This window comes from Cyprinodon tularosa, unplaced genomic scaffold (genome assembly GCF_016077235.1).
Source record: "Cyprinodon tularosa strain WSP-4 unplaced genomic scaffold, ASM1607723v1 ctg133, whole genome shotgun sequence".
NCBI lineage: Eukaryota > Metazoa > Chordata > Actinopteri > Cyprinodontiformes > Cyprinodontidae > Cyprinodon > Cyprinodon tularosa.
In genome coordinates, this window is record NW_024038148.1 from 219,789 (window position 1) to 239,249 (window position 19,461).

Consider the following 19,461-nt stretch of genomic DNA (forward strand, 5'->3'; position numbering starts at 1 on the left):
AAAGATAATCTGTCCAGTTGGGGCCCATTGATAACATCATGAATAAAGAAAGGAGTTGGAAACACTACAGATGTATCATCAGATTCTGAGACACAAGACATTCCCCATCCATTCCCAATTTGTTCGTTTTTATTTCAATGTAATGAGTATGTTTCTGTTTCAATTATATTTGCACCTTTATAATAATTGAACTTTTATTGATTTCACGTTGGAGAAATTAACTCTTTGCTTTTAACCCATCCCCTTTGGGAGCAGTGGCCTGCCATTGTGGGGGACCCGGGGAGCAGCGTAGGGTTAAAGGTCACTCAGGAACCAAGAGTGGACTGTGGGGATCAAACCAGGTACTTGCAACCTTCTCAGAGCACAAGCACTGCTCTAACCACTAGGCCAAAACTCCCCTATTTTTTTTTTTTTATAATTGAACTTTAATTAATCACAAACAGGTTTGCACAACTACATACAAAGGAACTGGTGGGACTTGAACCCAGGAACCTGAGAGGCAGCATGCTGTGAATACCATATCTAAACGTTTTTACTAAAGATAGTGATCACGGATCTGATAGTTCGATTGGATATCAATTCAATTCAGGTTTTTTATAAAGAGCCAATTCACACAATTAGCTCCGCCCCTGGTTGTCTTGTCTCCTGGTTATTTAATACATATAAGTTATGAAGTGTTATTTCAATAGTTTGTCCTGAGTTATTTCTTTTCAGGAAAAGGAACCGGAGAGATAGAGCTTCAATGTATATAATAGATCTTTATCAGTTGATTTATTTATATTTCAGTCATAACAGCTGAATAAAAAGTCATTGGAAAACAACACAAGACTACAAGACCTCTTAGTTTATATTTTTAATTTTTAGAAACATTTGCTTTTTTTTCATTTGCCTTTCAGGGCAAAAAAAAAACAAAACAAAAAACATTAAAAAAAAAAACATTTTTACTTAAGTAAAGGAGTTTAACTGTACTTTTGCTTTTTCTATTTTTCAAACAGGAGTCTCTGCTTTTACTTTAGTTAATAAGTGTGTAGTTTTTACACCTTTGCAGGGAACCATAAACCGACTAAAAAACCCAATTCTTTTTTTTAAGCGCGTTGGTCTAGTTTGGTTCTCATTGGCTTCCGTAGTTAATAAACGCGGAAGCAGTAATCCAGGGCTTTAACTGGTGTTTTTAATCCAAAATGCACCTGCAGATATGAACTGTACGGTATTGTTCACAGTGACGGAAGTGTTTAGGTGTGACACGCAGTCAGACAGGTATTTCCGGTGATGTGTGGCCGCTCCGGCTCCTCTCTTCCTGTCCTCCTCTCGCTGACTGGTCCATTCAGGGAAGTTTATCGCTCCGCAGACCGCCGACATGAGGGTCCGCTCGTCGGTGTTCGCCTGCTTCATCCTGGTGTGTGAAGTGGTCGGCGTTGCCCTCTTCCTGAGGGGATTTTTCCCGGTTCCGGTGAAGTCTTCCTTCTCCTCCAAGAGCAGGCTGTCAGATTTACCAGCGGAGCCGCTGGCAGGTGAGCCCTCAGCATCACCCCACCTGGCTGTGCCCCTCGCTGTGATCCAGCTCTTCTCACATGTTCTCCCCTCACAGGAAGCCCTCCCAACTCCAGCCGCCTCCCCCAGCCCCTGTTCAGAAGGGTGGTCCTCATGCTGGTGGATGCCCTCCGGGAGGATTTTGTGTTTGGCCCCTCTGGGGGCTATGACATGCCCTACACCAGGTCCCTGGTGGAGAAGGGCTCCTCCCTCAGCTTTGTAGCAAAGGCCAGACCCCCTACAGTCACCATGCCCAGGATCAAGGTGAGACACGATCTCGTGGGTTTTCTGCTGCTTGGTTCGCAGCTTTAACCTCAGAAATAATTTAACCACAGAAATAATTTAACCTCAGAAATAAACATTTGTCAGAGTGGATCCCATTAGTACGGAAGAGGATTAGGGCCACTGAAAAAAGAAAGAAAAAGTTAACTGATTTTAAAATTTTATTTTAGTTTAATATGGAGAAAAAAGTCAGAATTCTGACTTTAATCTCAGAATTCTGACTTTTTTCGCAAAATTCTGAGGAAAAAAGTTCTGACTTTTTTCTCTGAATTATGACTTTTAAAAAAATTAACTGATTTTTAAATTTTATTTAAGTTTAATATGGGAAAACAAGTCAGAATTCAGACTTTAATCTCAGAATTCTGACTTTTTTTTATCACATTAAACTGAAATGAAATTTAAAAATCAGTTAACTTTTTTCATTTTTTCTGTGGCCCTAATCCTCTCCCGTACATTAGGGTATATTCACAATTCAGTTTAAATGCTTTCCGATTCACTTAAGGGCATCAATTTGGGCTGAGACAGTTAAAGTCGTAGGGAAATCATATATAAATGTCAAATTATTCTGGCTTAAACATGTACATAAATGTACTCTTTATCAGACCATATTGTCCAAAATTTAGAAAAAAAAAAAAAAAAAAAAAATATATATATATATATATATACTGTCTCAAAATCTGTTTTTTTTTCTGCTATTTTATGCAGGCCAGTTATTATACGTCAGCCTGAACACCTAAATTCAGCCAACGGTCAACTGTCAATCACATTTTTTCAGTCATACCATCTTGATTCATATGTAGAAGCTAATATACGCAACGGTAGAAATAAGAAATAGGAATCATTTCCTTTCCCATTGAGTTCCGTCCCAGTGTTCACGGGGATGGACGTCTGTGACTTCAGCAGGCGTAGAGCTAACAGAACTGGCAGCGTTGCGAGGCGAGGGCTCAAACATGTACGGCTGGAAGCCTTCTACACCAAACCAAGCTTCTGCCGCCCTGGCGTCCTCTTCCACAACATCTTCTTCCCCGCTTTCCTCCTCTAAATAAAAAATGTATGATGGAGGAGACTCATCCACGACCTCCGACTCAAACTCTCCTCCTCTTGCATGTTTCCTCTGTCCATAGCGTTCCTTGATAGTGTTGTTTCTAAGTCACCAATTTAGTGCTACTTGGTCCCAAAGGAATTTCCCATTGGGAACCTACTAGCATTAAGTTGCTAGCTGGTTAGCAACTTCCGAGAAACTGGCTACAATCAAACTTGCTTGTGAATCTTCAGCCACAACAATCCTGCCCCCTTGATAATCAACAATTCACATTCACTTTATTCATTTGTGTAAAGGGAGAATTCGGAAATAGTTTGAGCCCTTGCCTTGCAACGCGGCAGTTCTGTTAGCTCTATGCCTGCTGAAGACACAGACGTCCATCCCCGTGAACACTGGGACGGAACTCAATGGGAAAGGAAATTATTCTTATTTCAACCGTTGCGTATATTAGCTGCGAATGAAGATGCTATGACCGAAAAAAATTGATTGACAGATGACCTTTGATATATGATTGGCTGAATTTAGGTGTTCAGGCTGACGTATAACTAACTGGCCTGCATAAGATAACGAAGAAAAAACACAGATTTTAAGACAGAATTTCTTTTTTAAATAGAATTTTTCTAAATATTGGGATAATATCATCTGATAAAGAGTACATTTATATACATGTTTAAGCCAGAATGATTTGACATTTAAATATGATTTTGCTATGACTTTAAAAGTTTCTAACCTGCCGATTGCAGATCAGGAGTTTTCTTCTCCCATCTCGATGCAGGTTTAGGGGAAAGAACAGAGAAAACAGGAAAACTGAGCGTATGGTTAAATTTTGATGTTGTGTCAAACTGTTGAGAGCTGTGTGAGTGGAGAGCCAGGAGGGAATAGCAGTCATGTTGGGCTTGTTGTGCTGAAATACAGGCTGCAAACAGTCAGCAGTTATCAGGGGGTGATGATGTTTCTTTGTTTTTTTCTGCTGATGATCATCTTACTTTAGTCTGTGTTCAACAGGCGGTGGGGAGTGGGTGACAGGCATCTGACTAAAGCTGAGGGGGAAAATAGGATATTTTTCTTGTTGGGGGGGAGAAGTAAAATGCAATATTTATGCTTTCTCAGCGGTCGGGTAAAGAATAAGGATGTGCTGACAGCGTCAAGCTGCTTCAGCCCGAGAAGATCGGCGCCACACTTCAGCAGATGATTGCTGCAGACAGAGGACAATGTGGACAGAATTGATCTCAGTGTCTTAAGGAAACGGTTCTAAAGGCGGAAAAAGAGCAGTGGGCATGAAGAGTCAGCAGTTTGCTGCTGATGTTTATTCAGATGCATTAATGATCGATAAAACTAAAATCGATTTTTATGGTTCTTTGTTTTCTTGAAAGGGGAGTTTTTCTTGTTCTGCTGAGTTGACAGTTTGTTGAAGTCTTCTTGTAGCTGAGGCGCTGTGCAGTCAGAGACCTGATGCCTCCGAGTCTTCACAGGCCTGCTGGTTTCCTTATTTTGGGCTCTAATTACAGTCGGTCATCATGACTCTCCATCCAAACCGGTCCAATCCGTCATCAAAGATTTTCTGATACACTTTGCCTCCAAATCTTTCTTTATAAAACTCTGTCTTGCCTTTACAAATATTTCCAAGTTAGATTTATTTTAAAAAACAATAAACAATTATTTGATTTTGGTAATTTATGGCTTTTAAATAAGTTAGAACTGTCTAAAACTTGAACAGATCATTTGGAATCCATCTCATCCTCGCAATAAATTGTTCCTGCTAATCAAACCTTTTTTCTTTTTGCATCCAGATTGTAGAAACGCAACATTTCATCAGAAATTCATCCTCTTTCTACAATATCTTTTCAAAATGACAAACCTTTGTATCTGACTGCATACTGGACGCAGACCCTCTTAACTACATAGAGCCTTTCTGACCACTAAAGGGTCACACTGGGGCCAGTGGTGATGTCACACTGTTTGTTTGAGACAAGTCTGCTGCTAAACTGGATTTAGTTCTGCTTTAAAAGGCAAAACAATTACAAAACTTACTTTACAAGTTGTCCTTAAAAAGCCTGATGATCGTGATTACCATAATTGGTAATTTGGCACAACTAGCACTGTTGGCATTATTGATTATAAATCCCTCTGTAGATCCTAGTAGACTGAGATTTCAAGGACTGCCAACAGAATAAAAGGTCATAGCTGCCACTTTTTCATCAAAACGATCAGTTTGAAAAAACTAGCTCAGGGGTTAGATTCTAGTAGTTTCATAATAGAGCTGAGAAATGGCTTCTATTGAGGTTGAATTGTCTCTATAGAGTGCCTTGAGATGATGTGTTGTGAATTGGCGCTATATAAATAAACTGAATTGAATTGAATTCTTCTTGGAGTTACATTTCTTAGATTGCCTTTGTGAGTTCTCAGTCATCTGGTTGATGGCAACCGTGAATCAGGCTTAAATTGGAGGCATTCTGACTTTCATTAAACTGTAGCTTCGCCTGGAGGATGTAGTTGCATATGGTGATGAGGGGTTATGGTGTCCCAGCTTGTTCCTAACTTTGTGCTAGCCGCTTTAGAGGAAAATCCTGGATAGGTGTCCAAACGTCTTCATAAGCCCCATTTACTCTACCCTCTGACAACGCGTGCAGAGTTCGTACCCAGCTTGGATCAGTTAACCGTACCGAGCTCAGTTGCTTACGACTGTTTACACACCACGCTAGCACGGTTCCTTGCCTCCTAGTGACGATCTGTGGTACTACCGCTCTCTCGAGGTAAACAAACAAATCAACATGGCGGAGCCAGTAACATTCAAGAACTCTTGCTATAATTGTGACATTTAGTTGTTTACGGGGAGTCAGGTGAAGAAGGCAGCCTTTGGTCAATTTACTTGACAGAATCGGCTTTTGGGGAGTGGATACGACAAAAGATAGTCTAATCAGGGCTTACAGACACAGGAAACAACGACAGACGTTGCAGTTTATCACACTGCTAAGCAGAATCATAACTGGAAATCGTGTGGCACGGTAGGGATGCTAGTATTTTTATCTTTTACACTAGAAAAAATCTAAATCTAGATAAGTCATTTTTTCTTAAAATAAGTGCATTTGTTGTTGGATTAAGGATGTAAAAAAAAATGTTGCCAATGGAAAACAACAATTTACATTTAAAATAGGAAAACACAATTGCATTGTCTTATTTCAAGTGTATGTTATCTATTTATCTTATTTTAACAGTAAAAATACTAATTCCATTGGCAAACTATCTCATTTACCTACTCAAATTAAGGGTAAATACACACACTAACAAGCATAGCCGGTTTCAAGTCACCAAAAAGCATCTCAATAAAATCCAGGTCCGGGCTTTGACTAAACCTAGAAGTCCCATGCCTAGTCATCTTTTCCTTGGTGGATATCCTGGTATTTTCTGTGATAATAGACTGATCAGGTCATCCTCACACCATGACACTTCCACCTCCATGCTTATGAAGCTATTTTCCTGAAATGTTGGATCTGGCTTATATCCAACATGTTCACTAATCTGCTAATGAGGTAGATAAGTTAGACTCATCTCTCCAGATAACAAGATCTCAGCATTCCTGGTCTTTTTCTATGTCCTGTTCTATAATAACTGATCGAGGAGATTAGTTCTCCTAGAGAGAACACCTTTATGCATGACCTTGTCTATACAGCTAGAAATGTGTATGTTGGTCGTTACTTTAAATATTCTCCTGACAAACTTTCCTATTCTTGACTATAGAGAGACTATTGTAGGATTAAATATCTTGTTATTGACTGAACTCTGTTTCCAATAGCAGTGAAAGTCCAACCTTTGTTTATGTTATATAAAAATGTTGGCTTTGCTTTGAACTGAAGCATAATTTTATTGCTGGATAACCCGGATCTTGGCTGTGATCGAATGAAGGCTGATTGATGTAGAGAAAGGGGGGGAGGGAGATGGAGAGGATTGAGATTTATGTGGACTTGCCGGGAGGCAGATGTTTCCCTCTAATCCGAGGGTTTAGAGAAAGATGCAGGGATAATGAAGGACAAAGGAATGGCGGATATTCACCCTCAGCTCCTCTCCGTCTCTCTTGCTGCTTGGTTTTCTTTAAATTAAATGTGAAACATTCCAAAAATATCCTTCTACAATTAATTATTCATATACATTTTTATAAACCTTTTTAATGGGATTTTGCAGACAGATGCGACACAAACCTGTGAAAAAGATGTCTTAGTAGCTCCTACAGAGGAATCAAGAGGAAACTGTTTTTTAGATCATTTGAGAGTTGTTTTGAGGCGCCCATGATGATTCTTCAGCGAAGATTCAAACAGAAGAACAACTTGCAACTGGTCATCTTATACATTTTCTCATGATTGGTTACACCTGGCTATGAAGTTAAAATCTTATTGAAGTTACAAAACCAATTTTGTGTTTTGTGAAAAGTAGTTAGCGGTATTCAAATCGATAAAATGATTAGGGTACCCGCATTTTTGCACCTTTCAAGTTTTGTTTTAATGCATACTGCACATTTTCTGTTAGTCCAATAAACCTAAATTCAGTACTGAAATATTAATGTGTCCATCAGTTATTAGATATATCAAACTAAAATAGCTTGCCTTGCCTTGCCTGCCTTAAGATTAATAGGGGTGCCCAAACTTTTTAATACGACTGTAAGTGTGCAGAACTGGTGATCGTAAATTTCATCCCACTGCATTTGATTTGTTGTGTTTCAGGGGATAAAATTCCTATTTCACTACTGGACAACACTGACCAACTCTGGGGGAGTGTTGGCCTAGTGGTTAGAGCAGTGCGCAGTACCCAGTTTGCTCCCGACAGCCTCCACTACGGGTTCCTGAGCAAGACCCTTAACCCCACACTAGAGATGTCACGATCCAGGTTTTTGCACTTCCGATCCGATACCGATATTGTTTTCGGACTTCCGATCGGATACCGATACTGGCCGATACCAGCCTAACCGAGCATGTATTTAAGTTTAAAGGAAAATTCCGGTTTTTAACACTTTTAGCCCATTTTCTGTAGTGTCCAGGATGAAATCGAATGATCGACACCAAAATTTTGACGATTGATCCTGTCTCTGCTATTTGGCTCATGCAGAATCCCCCCCTGGCTGCTTCAGAATGGCTTTCATAGTACATGTCCTATAATGTCCTTAAAACATCCTTAAATGTTCTTTTTTTTAAATATGCTACTCACCGGGTCGTCAGCGCTGTTCAATGACGTTCCAAAAAAATGACGTTTCTTGTTTTATTTAGCATTTTGTAAATCCCAGAACTATTTTTTCCGATACATCACAACCGCTTATAAACTTCCGCTTCCCGTTCGAATCTGAAGCGTTGCACACTCCAGACCACTAGTTGGCGACGGTATCCTCTACCGTCAAACTCAAAGTCCAATATGTCCTCCTCAAGAATCCACCTTTCATATTCCATTTTCAGAGTTTTTTAAAGTGTTTAATAGAGACGTTAGCACCTCGACGTTGGAGTACACAGAGTGAAGCATAAACACTTGGGCCTTGCGAAAAGACTACAACTAAGCGTAAACAGGCCCCGTTTCCGGTGGCGGAGGGATATTGACTATTCCAACAGAACTCAATGGGATTTACAAAATGCTAAATAAAACACTACAGGAACGTTTTTTCTTTACGAAACTTTTTTTTGGAACGTCATTGAACAGCGCTGACGACCCGGTGAGTAGCATATTTTAAAAAAAGAACGTTAAAGGTTTTTTTAAGGACATTATCGGACATGCACTATGGAAGCCATTCTGAAGCAGCCAGGGGGGGATTCTGCATGAGCCAAATATCAGAGACAGGACCAATTGTCAAAATTTTGGTGTCGATCATTCGATTTCATCCTGGACACTACAGAAAATGGGCTAAAAGTGTTAAAAACCGGAATTTTCCTTTAAGTTAAAGTATTTAGCCTTAGTTGTAAGACTCATGTTGAAAAGGGTTTTAGTACTCTTGATAACATCTAGCCAGCTGAATTAGGTGAGATTGAATAAAACACAATGCTTGGTAACAACAAACTTACCTGTTTATTAAGAGATAAACACAAACTGGACAAAATTATGAATAACAATCTGAAATTGCACAGTGAACAGTAAAACTGTAAACAGTTAAAGGTGCAAGTATTACTGTAAGTTTTAATAAAAATGCAAAACAGACAAGAGTGGAACATAGTCTATTAACTTAGAATCAGGACTCTACTCTTGAAAAAAGACACTGCTTAAAAAAAAAAAAATCAATGCAAATAATAGTGAACTATTACACAAAAATGCCTTATACTCCCCAATCTCCTCCACACCTAGTCTCCATCTACACATCGTGCAGGATAAAATAATCCCACACGGAAAATTTTCCCCGCTATCTTCCAATTCACCTGTTTTAATGGTTAGGCCGGGAGACAGACCCAAAAAGACCTGTGGGTGTGTTGAAGGTGTTCTGGAAAATGCGGACCGGATTCGGGGAACACTGGCGCAAAATAGTGGAATGGATCGTTTCAATCGGCGAAACTGGAAAATACGGACCGGACCTTTTTTTTAAAAACTGGATCGGCAGTCTGGATCGGCATTTTTGCATGCTTTGCCGATACGCATTTTTTTGCCAATATCGGCGTCAAGCCTACCCCACACTGCTCTCCGGGTGCCGCACAATGGCAGCCCACTGCTCCCCAAGGGGATGGGTTAAATGCAGCATGTTAATTTCTCCATTGTGAGATCAATAAAGTTCATTTCTATGTATTTTTTTCTGAAATGCAGGTCCTCATGTAACCTTTATGCGATGCATGGGTTTTTTGAATATCTGTTAAATAATATGGCTGCCTCTGCTGAAATAAAAACACTGACGGACACTGAATTAAACCAAATCATAAAATCGCAAGCAGCTAAGACATGGGCGATCCTGTTATGGCCCTTTTCCAAAGACATAATATTTAAAGGAACTCTACTGATGATCTGCGCTGGCACAGACATGGTCACTGATAGGTCCTTTGGATCTATTTCTTTTTTTTTTCTTAAAAAAAAAATCTGTTTTATTAATTATTTAAAAACAATAAGGTGATACCTTCAGTGGGATTGAAATAGGATCCCACTTTTTATCTGCTAAATGTTTTTTTAGAAACAAATAAAAAAATACTCTAGTTTTTACAGCTGAATGTATCAGTTTTTGTTGAGTTCTAATTCTGATTTGATGAAAAACTGTAATTTTAACTTTAATTAATTTTAAAATATGTAAAATTCCTAAATGAAGAATGTATATTGACCTAATATTCCAAATAATAGCTTTATTTGATATTTTAGATATTTATAGAGCTAAATCTTTTTACGTTGCTTTTTTGCTATGCTAAGGGATTTTTATTTTTATTTTAACAATAATCCAAATGATTATTTTCCAACCAAAAATAAGTATTTATCAGTTTGAAGTCACATAATCTTAATTAAACCTAATTAAATTTAACATTATCTTAATATATTTGAATCCCTTGCCCTGTCTTTTAGTTTCATGCTTTTTGGGCCCCCATGAAAACTGGCCCCCCTGGTACATCTGGTCTAGAACCGCCACTGAGCTCAGACATTTATTTCCATCAGTGTTTTTCCTGATATAACACTACTTTATCTAAATGCATGGAGTAATGTAGAGCAGGCATCCCCAACCTCAGTCCTCAAGGCCCCCTGTCCTGCAGGTTTTAGAGGTTTCCTTTCTCCAGCACAGCTGATTTTAATTGAAAGCTGATTAACAGGCTTTTGGTCTACTGCAATCATTATAATCAGCTGTGCTAAAGCAGGGAAACCTCTAAAACCTGCAGGACAGCGGCCCTCGAGGACCGAGGTTGGGTATGCCTGATTTAGAGGAAAAACTCATCATAATACGACAGAACTGTTACTTTCTCATGCTGTTGGATGGATTTGATAAAACTGAGCAAATAAGGCAACACGGCTGGTCAGTTTGACCTGAAAATGATTCAGAAAAATGTTTTATTCCAAAAGTCTCTGGAAACAAAGTGATCACACCAGCAGGTGGCATTACAGACCTGCTGCTGTTTTCTGTTGAACATCACTGCATTGCACCCAGTCACCTCTTATGACTAAACCCAGCAAACTAAAATCATAATCTATCTGATGCAATTGTTTTTTTCTTGAAGAAGAAGAAGTGCATCCCCTCAGTGAATAAAGCAGAATATGAGGATTTACTGTTAGATTTCTCCGTTGGTTTAAGGCCTTATCTGAATGCTTTATTCAAACCTCAGCCTGTCTGTAGAAGTTGGCTTTTGTTTTTCACTCTTCTTCTATAGTTTAACGCTTAGAACGGTTATCCTAGATGCAGTCAGATGAGAAAAAGACTGCAATCAGTTTGGTGAAACTCTGTGCTGGAGTCTGAAACATCACTGAGGTGCTTAATTTCAAAGGGGAATTAAGGTATTGAAACGGATAAACCGATGCACTGTGGGTTCTGCCTGCCGTCTGTGAGCACAGTAGCGTTTGATTTAATTAGACAAAATCTCTGATATAAAGGGGGGTTTATTTTCTTTAGTGGAGCAACGTCTTCCTTCCAGAAGCAAGCAGGAAGTAATTACCGAATGGGAAGCTGAATGTTTTTTTTTTGCCGGGCTTGGGAACGGGGAGCACAGCCCCTTCCGCTCGTGTTCTGGCATCCTCCGTACGCAGAGCGTCTCAGTAAACCCCACTCTTTCCGAACGTGACATTTATTCAGCGGCATGTCGCAGGCCTTGGACACCCACTGAGGGCCAGTAATTAGTACGTCGATGAGTCACTTATTTATTTGGGCAGCTCTTCAATGACATTTCTTTATATAGAGGAATTTTAATCACAGCCAGCTTTTTTTTCACAGAGTAATCAGACAGTACAGTAGATTAGTTTGTAAAGCAGCAGATCCCTGTTAGTGACCTCCATGCGGACAGAAAGCAAACGCTCCTTCTGCAGTCGACAGGTTCTGCCATCTTTGCAATCAATCCTTCAGGTCCACTACAGTATTTACTTCACTTTTTCACTTTTTATAAAAAAATCTTTTTGGTTAAATTATTACATTTAAATCATAAGACACTTTTAATTTATTTATACTTCTATACTTATCCCTGACTTCTGTTTGTAGAGCGGCTCTTTAATAAGCACAAAAAAATACACAAGAATTTTTGGACATTTTTTTTTTCCTCCTGCCCTATAAGGAGACTGAAGGAAAGGAAGGGGAAGCTAAATGTAAGGTCAGTGGGTTTAATACCTAAACCTAATTTAAAACCTTAGATTCATCCCTCCCTTAGGGCTAAACCTAATTCTAATGTTAGTGGATCAGAAACCTAAACCTTTTCTGCTTTTCTGTTTCCTCCAACGTTTATCTTTTAAGTTTTTTTTGCACACTTTTATATATTTTTTTATCTCTGCCAAAAGGTTGGGCTAATACTACCTTATAGCAGTGACTCTACCTTACAGCAGGATTATCATTATTATTTTTTTTTCCTGAAGGATATTGCTGTCCTTGAACAGAAACGGAGGATTGCAGTTTCAACTCCCACGCATGTATTAAATTAAATTCAGTTTATTTTATAGCGCCAATTCACAACACATGTCATCTCAAGGCACTTTACAGTTCACCAGATCATCCAGTTAAAATTGATTTAAAGTTTTCTATCTAAGGAAAACCAGTTGATTGCATCAACTCATTGACTCAAATGCAATCTCTCACACTAAGCATGCTTGTAGCGACAGTGGAGAGGAAAAACTCCCTTTTAAAGAAGAAACCTTCAGCAGAACCAGGCTCAGTGTGAGCGGACATCTGCCGAGGCCGACTGGGGTTCAAGAAGACGGAAGCAGAGATACCAAAAGTAACTGTAAACGGCGGCCCTGTCCAGGAAACACACAGCCAGGCAGACAAGCTCTGAACCAACTCCCATGTCAGAGGATGAAGAGAGAGCATCCAGCCAGTCACAGTCAGAGAAACAGGACTACACTGGAAAACAGGCTGATCTCCAACATCTATAAACAAAGGTGTTGATGGCAGCAGCACAGCTGATATTTCTCTCCAGGATGGAGTCACACCCAGGAACAGACCAGATGAAGCTAGATAAAGCAAGGAGAGCATAACATTAGATATTGAAATAACAGATTCTACAGAGCTGGAGAATAGAGATAGAGTAAAACAGAATGATGAAATAGGGGTCCCTATGTCCTCCAGAAGTCTAAGCCCATAGCAGCATAACTATAGAGATAGCGCTCAGGACAGGTTTGGATCTAATAATCGGTGATACCGGGCATTTGCCCGGTGGGCCGGTCCTAATTTCAGCGTGTGAGGGCCGGCCCTCCTTAAATCATACCAGCCAAAACTCTTACTCTCCCGCCGAAGGCTGTGACAATAAGTGACTCAAGCAGGTCAAGAAGTAATACAATGTTAACTAACTAAATGATGCATGCAGTATATATAGCCCTTCTTTGTCATGGACATTCTTTTGACAGTTGGCTTATGGTGTAATTTTCTATTTCTTCACACTGTAAAATCCTTGTGACAAACAAAATTATAATAAAACTAAAATGCTTTCTTTCAACCAAGCTATGATGTTCCTCTTATATTTGACGAATTTGTGTTGGAATATTTAGCAAAAATATGTTGCGGGGCATGATGGGGTTTTGCATCTAAAGGCTAACGTTAACGTGCATTGTTGCCAGGTTGGGATGTTTGGCTTCGTCCAAGTGTGGACGTCATGCAGCAGCAGCAGTTACTGTCGCGTCCGTGTTAATAACCAAAGCCAGTAAAACCACATTATAGGAGTCTTGGTGATGGTTGTCATGTTATGCTTGAAGATAGATTGGCTAATCCAAAATGTGTGTTCGTATTGTGTTTCACATTTGAGATGTACGGGTATGACTGTGCTTCTTTTTCTTTCTTTTTTTTTTTTTTCCGGGGGGGGGAGACCATGGAAAAAAAACATAAAGTCACCAAAACACAGGAGAATGAAGGCTGGGTCTTTGACTTGCTTCATGCTTGGAATGCAATGTGCTTTCAGGTGCTTAAAATCATCCAACTAAAGATTTCTCTAGTGTGAGGCTCCAGAACTGACGAAAATGCCTGTACAGATGTAAAAAAAACAAAAAAAACCCAGTCTGGTTGCTCTGATTAAATCTGTTTTGTGGTTGACATTATCTGAAAATTTGCAAAGGAATGTTGATTTACAGTTTGGAAGCAATAGTCCCATGTTGGTGTGGGAATATCAGCATATTTCCAGGAAGCTTGCAGATTACCAAAACCACCTTGGTTGAGTCTGAGATGCAGATGACAAAACAGTTTCTGAGCAGCAAATGGTTCAGGTCGAATATTAAAGGGCGCCGAGCGGAACCGGTCATTTCCTGCGCTCAAAGGCTGCTCCTGAGTGAAAGAATAAGACTACTTTTTCCCCTCATGATGCACTTTCACACAGAAAGAGAAAAGGTCCAAGTAACAGAGTATCTCCCAGGAGTGGTTCTGGAAAAAGGTCATTTGTTTACCAGAAAAGGTTAAAAATATTTCCAATATGGCTGTAGAACAGTAGACATGCTCAAGAATTGGATGGGCTACAGGAAAACAGGCAAACAGATGTTGAGAAAGCACAATCTGCAGCCCTTAATATAATAATGCATCCCCACCGAACCCGATGAGGATGCACCAAACCCAGCAGACTGTCTGCAACATTTGCATGTTACAGTTTGCTTTTCACCAAAGTTGCATGGCCAATGGGGTCAAGGTTTTACCCACTTAATGGCCTCAATAAATATGAGGAGCGTATGTCTACTTAACTTTTTTAACCTGCCATTTGCCATCAATTTTTAAACCCAAATGTTGTTTTTTTGAATAGATTTGCAAAGTCAATATATAGACATCCATATCAGATATAAAAAAAAAAAACATTGTTGCATTTTTGGCGCTTTTTTTTCTGTGTAGGTGGTGCTTGTTTTCTTTGAAGAGGTTGTTTCTACAGATCAGCTAGAGCGCTCCTCAAACAGCGCTGCAGATTGAAACAAACAAAGATAAAGTGTTTTGTTTGCAAATGTTAAAGCTGATAAGAGGAACACAAAGCTTGGATGTAAAGTGGAAGACAGGATTATAGAGGCACAAGCGAACACGCATCAACACTGAGAGAGTAAGACGGTGCTTTAGGCGGCGATTGGGTAGAATTCCCCTGCGCATCTCCCTCAGTAGTCATCATTCACCATCGGGTCCTACTCACACTGTAAACACGGCTAATCTCTGTGTATTTTCGAATGCTGAAGGACGTCAGGCTGTGTTCCTGGCAGGTCATGGGTGTTAAGTGACAGGATTCCCTGTTCATATCTGCATACTTTGGTCTGCTTCCACGAGCGGAGCAGAGTCTGTTCTAAAAGCTAATATTTTTTTTACCATGCTCGGCAAAAATAATTTATTGCTCTTCAACTTTCTCTGGTCCCCACAGAGCACAGTCTAGACTAATTCTTATTGTTCTGAATTTATCTATTTCTGCTGAAACTACCCTGAACATTCGGCTGAGAGAAGCTTTTCCTTAAGCCTTGCTGAATCATAGCATTGAGTGGAAAAGTATCTACATCCCACACCAAACTGAACTGAAAATGGATAACATTTAAATTGTATGGCATCATAACGAACTTAGTTTTACTAATGGCATATCATCATTAATCCCTACATAATTCTGAAGGAGGAAAGAAAATAATACATGGACTTCTCATTTGGGGATAAAGAAAAATCTGCAAACTAAGCTTTTCCTTTCCATTCAACCAGCAATTATCTTCTAAATTAACTCCAGAGGAACCAATAAACTTTGAATGTCACCTACTTAGTCAGGAAGTGAGCTTTTAAAGGTCTTTGGCTGCGTCTGAACGTCCGCCCTAATCACTATATAGGGCACTATATAGTCGTTATGCCATTTTAAATGAATGTCTGAATGTCTACTGGATGAAAAAGTAGTGAACTCAAAATTTCCCTCAATGCAACTTGAAAAGTAGTGATCATCCTTGGTCACTAGATGAGCAGATCACCTGTCTGAACAGCCATTGAACTGAGTTCACTATAAAGTCCACTATATAGTCCCTGCTACATATGGTGATTGAGGGATTTAGGGGTTAGTGTGGACGTTTGGACGTTTAGTGTCAGGGTTTCCGCAGGTCATTAAAAATCATTAAAAGTCATAAAATTATTATTTTTTAAATTAAGGCCTTAATTGGCATTACATTTCATTAAATGTGTTTATTGTGGCATTTAAAATGCTTTATGAAAAAAAAAATTATAAAAACAATTTTGTCAGACATAATATACACTATATTGCCAAAAGTATTTGCTCACCCATCCAAATTATTGGAATCAGGTGTTCCAATCACTTCCATGGCCACAGGTGTATAAATTCTAGCACCTAGGCATGCAGACTGTTTTTACAAACATTTGTGAAAGAATGGGTCGCTCTCAGGAGCTCAGTGAATTCCAGCGTGGAACTGTGATAGGATGCCACCTGTGCAACAAATCCAGTCGTGAAATTTCCTCGCTCCTAAATATTCCACAGTCAACTGTCAGCTGTATTATAAGAAAATGGAAGTGTTTGGGAACGACAGCAACTCAGCCACGAAGTGGTAGGCCACGTAAACTGACGGAGCGGGGTCAGCGGATGCTGACGCGCATAGTGCGAAGAGGTCGCCAACTTTCTGCAGAGTCAATCACTACAGACCTCCAAACTTCATGTAGCTCAAGAACAGTGCGCAGAGAGCTTCATGGAATGGGTTTCCATGGGCGAGCAGCTGCATCCAAGCCATACATCACCAAGTGCAATGCAAAGCGTCGGATGCGGTGGTGTAAAGCACGCCGCCACTGGACTCTAGAGCAGTGGAGACGCGTTCTCTGGAGTGACGAATCGCGCTTCTCCATCTGGCAATCTGATGGACGGGTCTGGGTTTGGCGGTTGCCAGGAGAACGGTACTTGTCTGACTGCATTGTGCCAAGTGTAAAGTTTGGTGGAGGGGGGATTATGGTGTGGGGTTGTTTTTCAGGAGCTGGGCTTGGCCCCTTAGTTCCAGTGAAAGGAACTCTGAATGCTTCAGCATACCAAGACATTTTGGACAATTCCATGCTCCCAACTTTGTGGGAACAGTTTGGAGCTGGCCCCTTCCTCTTCCAACATGACTGTGCACCAGTGCACAAAGCAAGGTCCATAAAGACATGGATGACAGAGTCTGGTGTGGATGAACTTGACTGGCCTGCACAGAGTCCTGACCTCAACCCGATAGAACACCTTTGGGATGAATTAGAGCGGAGACTGAGAGCCAGGCCTTCTCGTCCAACATCAGTGTGCGACCTCACAAATGCGCTTCTGGAAGAATGGTCAAAAATTCCCATAAACACACTCCTAAACCTTGTGGACAGCCTTCCCAGAAGAGTTGAAGCTGTTCTAGCTGCAAAGGGTGGACCGACGTCATATTGAACCCTATGGATTAGGAACGGGATGTCACTTAAGCTCATATGTGAGTCAAGGCAGGTGAGCAAATACTTTTGGCAATATAGTGTATCTTGATATATTTGCGTGGAACACATTTTAACAAAAGTGGTTGGGAAAAGGAGGAATTTGGGACATGGCCTGTCGACGGGTACCTGTTGGTGGCATAAAAATTATTTCTAACAGCATTAAAAGAGCATTAAAAAGCATAAAATTTCAGTTATTCATTCCTGTATTAACCCTGAGTGAAGGAATTAGAAGCAGAAATCTATAAATGATGAAAAGCACATGAAGTCCTATTTGCAGCTTGGCAAAAGCCATGAAAGGGGACCAAAACCTTGTGATCTGATCAGATGAAACATGCAACACTTTGACTTTTGTTAAAAGAAAACAACTTAAAATGATTACCTCTCATCAAAGTGAAAAAACCCTCCCCATCATCGTGCTGCTGGGATGCTGTTCTTCAGTCCACTGACAGCCTTCATCTGTTTCAGTTATTGTAAAAAAATAACTTGATATGAATAAGAAATGCAACATGAAAAATTGTGTCTCTAAATGTTTAAGGCTGCAAGATGCGTGTCCTAAACTGTTCGCTGCCCCGATTGCGGCAAAAGTTGCTTCTAAAAAAAAATGTTGGGCCTGAAAACAGCAACATTTTTATAAAACATATTTAAAGTATGATTGCAGGTGGAAGACACCACTGATTCTACGCTATGTTTTACGAAGGTTTCTTTATGTTTTGGATTTTATTTTTCTTCATTTATTATTGGACTGTTTTTGAATTTGTGAATTTATTAAATGTTTAACGAAAGCGAAAAAAGAAATTACTGAAGCACATAAAAACTGAGCAAGACGATAGAAAAACAAAACAACAAAGGAACAACAGTTTACAGTATGGAGTAGGGGTGAGTATTGCCATTAATGTTGCGATACGATACGTGTCTCGATACTTGGGTCATGATTAGTGTTGCGCCAATGCCATTTTTAGGCCCAGATACCGATACCTGATACCTGGCTGTGCAGTATTGGCCGATACCATACCACACCGATACGATCTGTTTGAAATTGATGTGTGTGTCTATATATGAAGAACTGCATACTACTTGGATGTAAAATAATTACCATCATGGTTTTGTCAAGCTGCTGCCTACCTTTGTGAAGCAGGAAAAAGACTAATACAAAGTGAATCCAGTAGAACTTTTTATTGCCTACCTGGAATGGGTGACAATAGTTGAATAAACTTTTGGCTCTTAAAATGGTATCAGTGCCCTATTTGTTGGTACTCGCCGATAACGATACCACCATTTTAGTGCTGGATCGGGGCCCCGCCCGATACTGGTATCGGTGCAAGAGGTGCTAGTCACGATGCAACATGCTAATCCCGATGCGACATGCTCGTCACGATGCGATATATTATCACGATGTTGCAATATCAATATATATTTCGATATTTTACCCAGCTATCAAAATTAGACTTATAGATATAAAGTCAAGTGCTGTATATGTTCATCAGAATCCATGTTGTTTGGAACTTTTGTTTGTGCTAAGCTAACATTAGCCGTGCTCTTTATATAGAGGGAACTGAGGCTTGAATGAGCTCTTGTTTAAGTTGAACAGAAACATTTACAATCAGTTTTCAGTTACTGTTCATTGACTTTGCTTTTATGTTTGAAAAGATTAGCTATTAGCCTTGTCACTACCCGATCCATCCCAGAAGCACGATCCATCTTGCGCATGCACCATCAGCTCATTTGCGCATCCAGATATACATCCCGGTGGCCTTGATTTTATTGTATTGAAGACAATTTTAACAGGTTTTTCCCTCCCCAAAAATAGTAAGCTTACTGAAATATAATATGTCAAAGGTTAATAATGTATTTCCTGAGAAATTTCTCATTCATCTGTGCCTGATCTGCACAGAAAATGGGATCCTACGCTACTTCCGGGTGCTAACTTTTTCAGCTTTGGATTTAATCACCAATCTAGTCTTTTTGAGTTTTATGTTTTCCTTTCATGTAAACATTATGGTATATAGTGAAATCTAAAGAAAGAGACAACTAAAATGCAGATAAACATGGTTTAATCATATTTTACGGGACTGCTCTTAGCATGTGTAATGAAGAAAATGTAAAAAACATCAAAATTGTCTCA

At 39.7% G+C, this 19,461-nt stretch overlaps 1 protein-coding gene across 1 annotated transcript in view; it reads left to right on the forward strand.

Annotated features, from left to right (window-relative positions):
- The first annotated feature begins 1,139 nt into the window (after positions 1-1,139).
- The window catches only part of pigg (phosphatidylinositol glycan anchor biosynthesis class G), a 166,448-nt gene continuing 148,126 nt past the window's right edge, over positions 1,140-19,461 (forward strand). The window contains exons 1-2 of the mRNA XM_038277616.1: positions 1,140-1,511; positions 1,589-1,794. Of these exons, the coding sequence (XP_038133544.1) occupies positions 1,358-1,511; positions 1,589-1,794 (360 nt within the window). The 5' untranslated portion in view covers positions 1,140-1,357. The remainder of the gene's footprint in view (positions 1,512-1,588; positions 1,795-19,461) is intronic.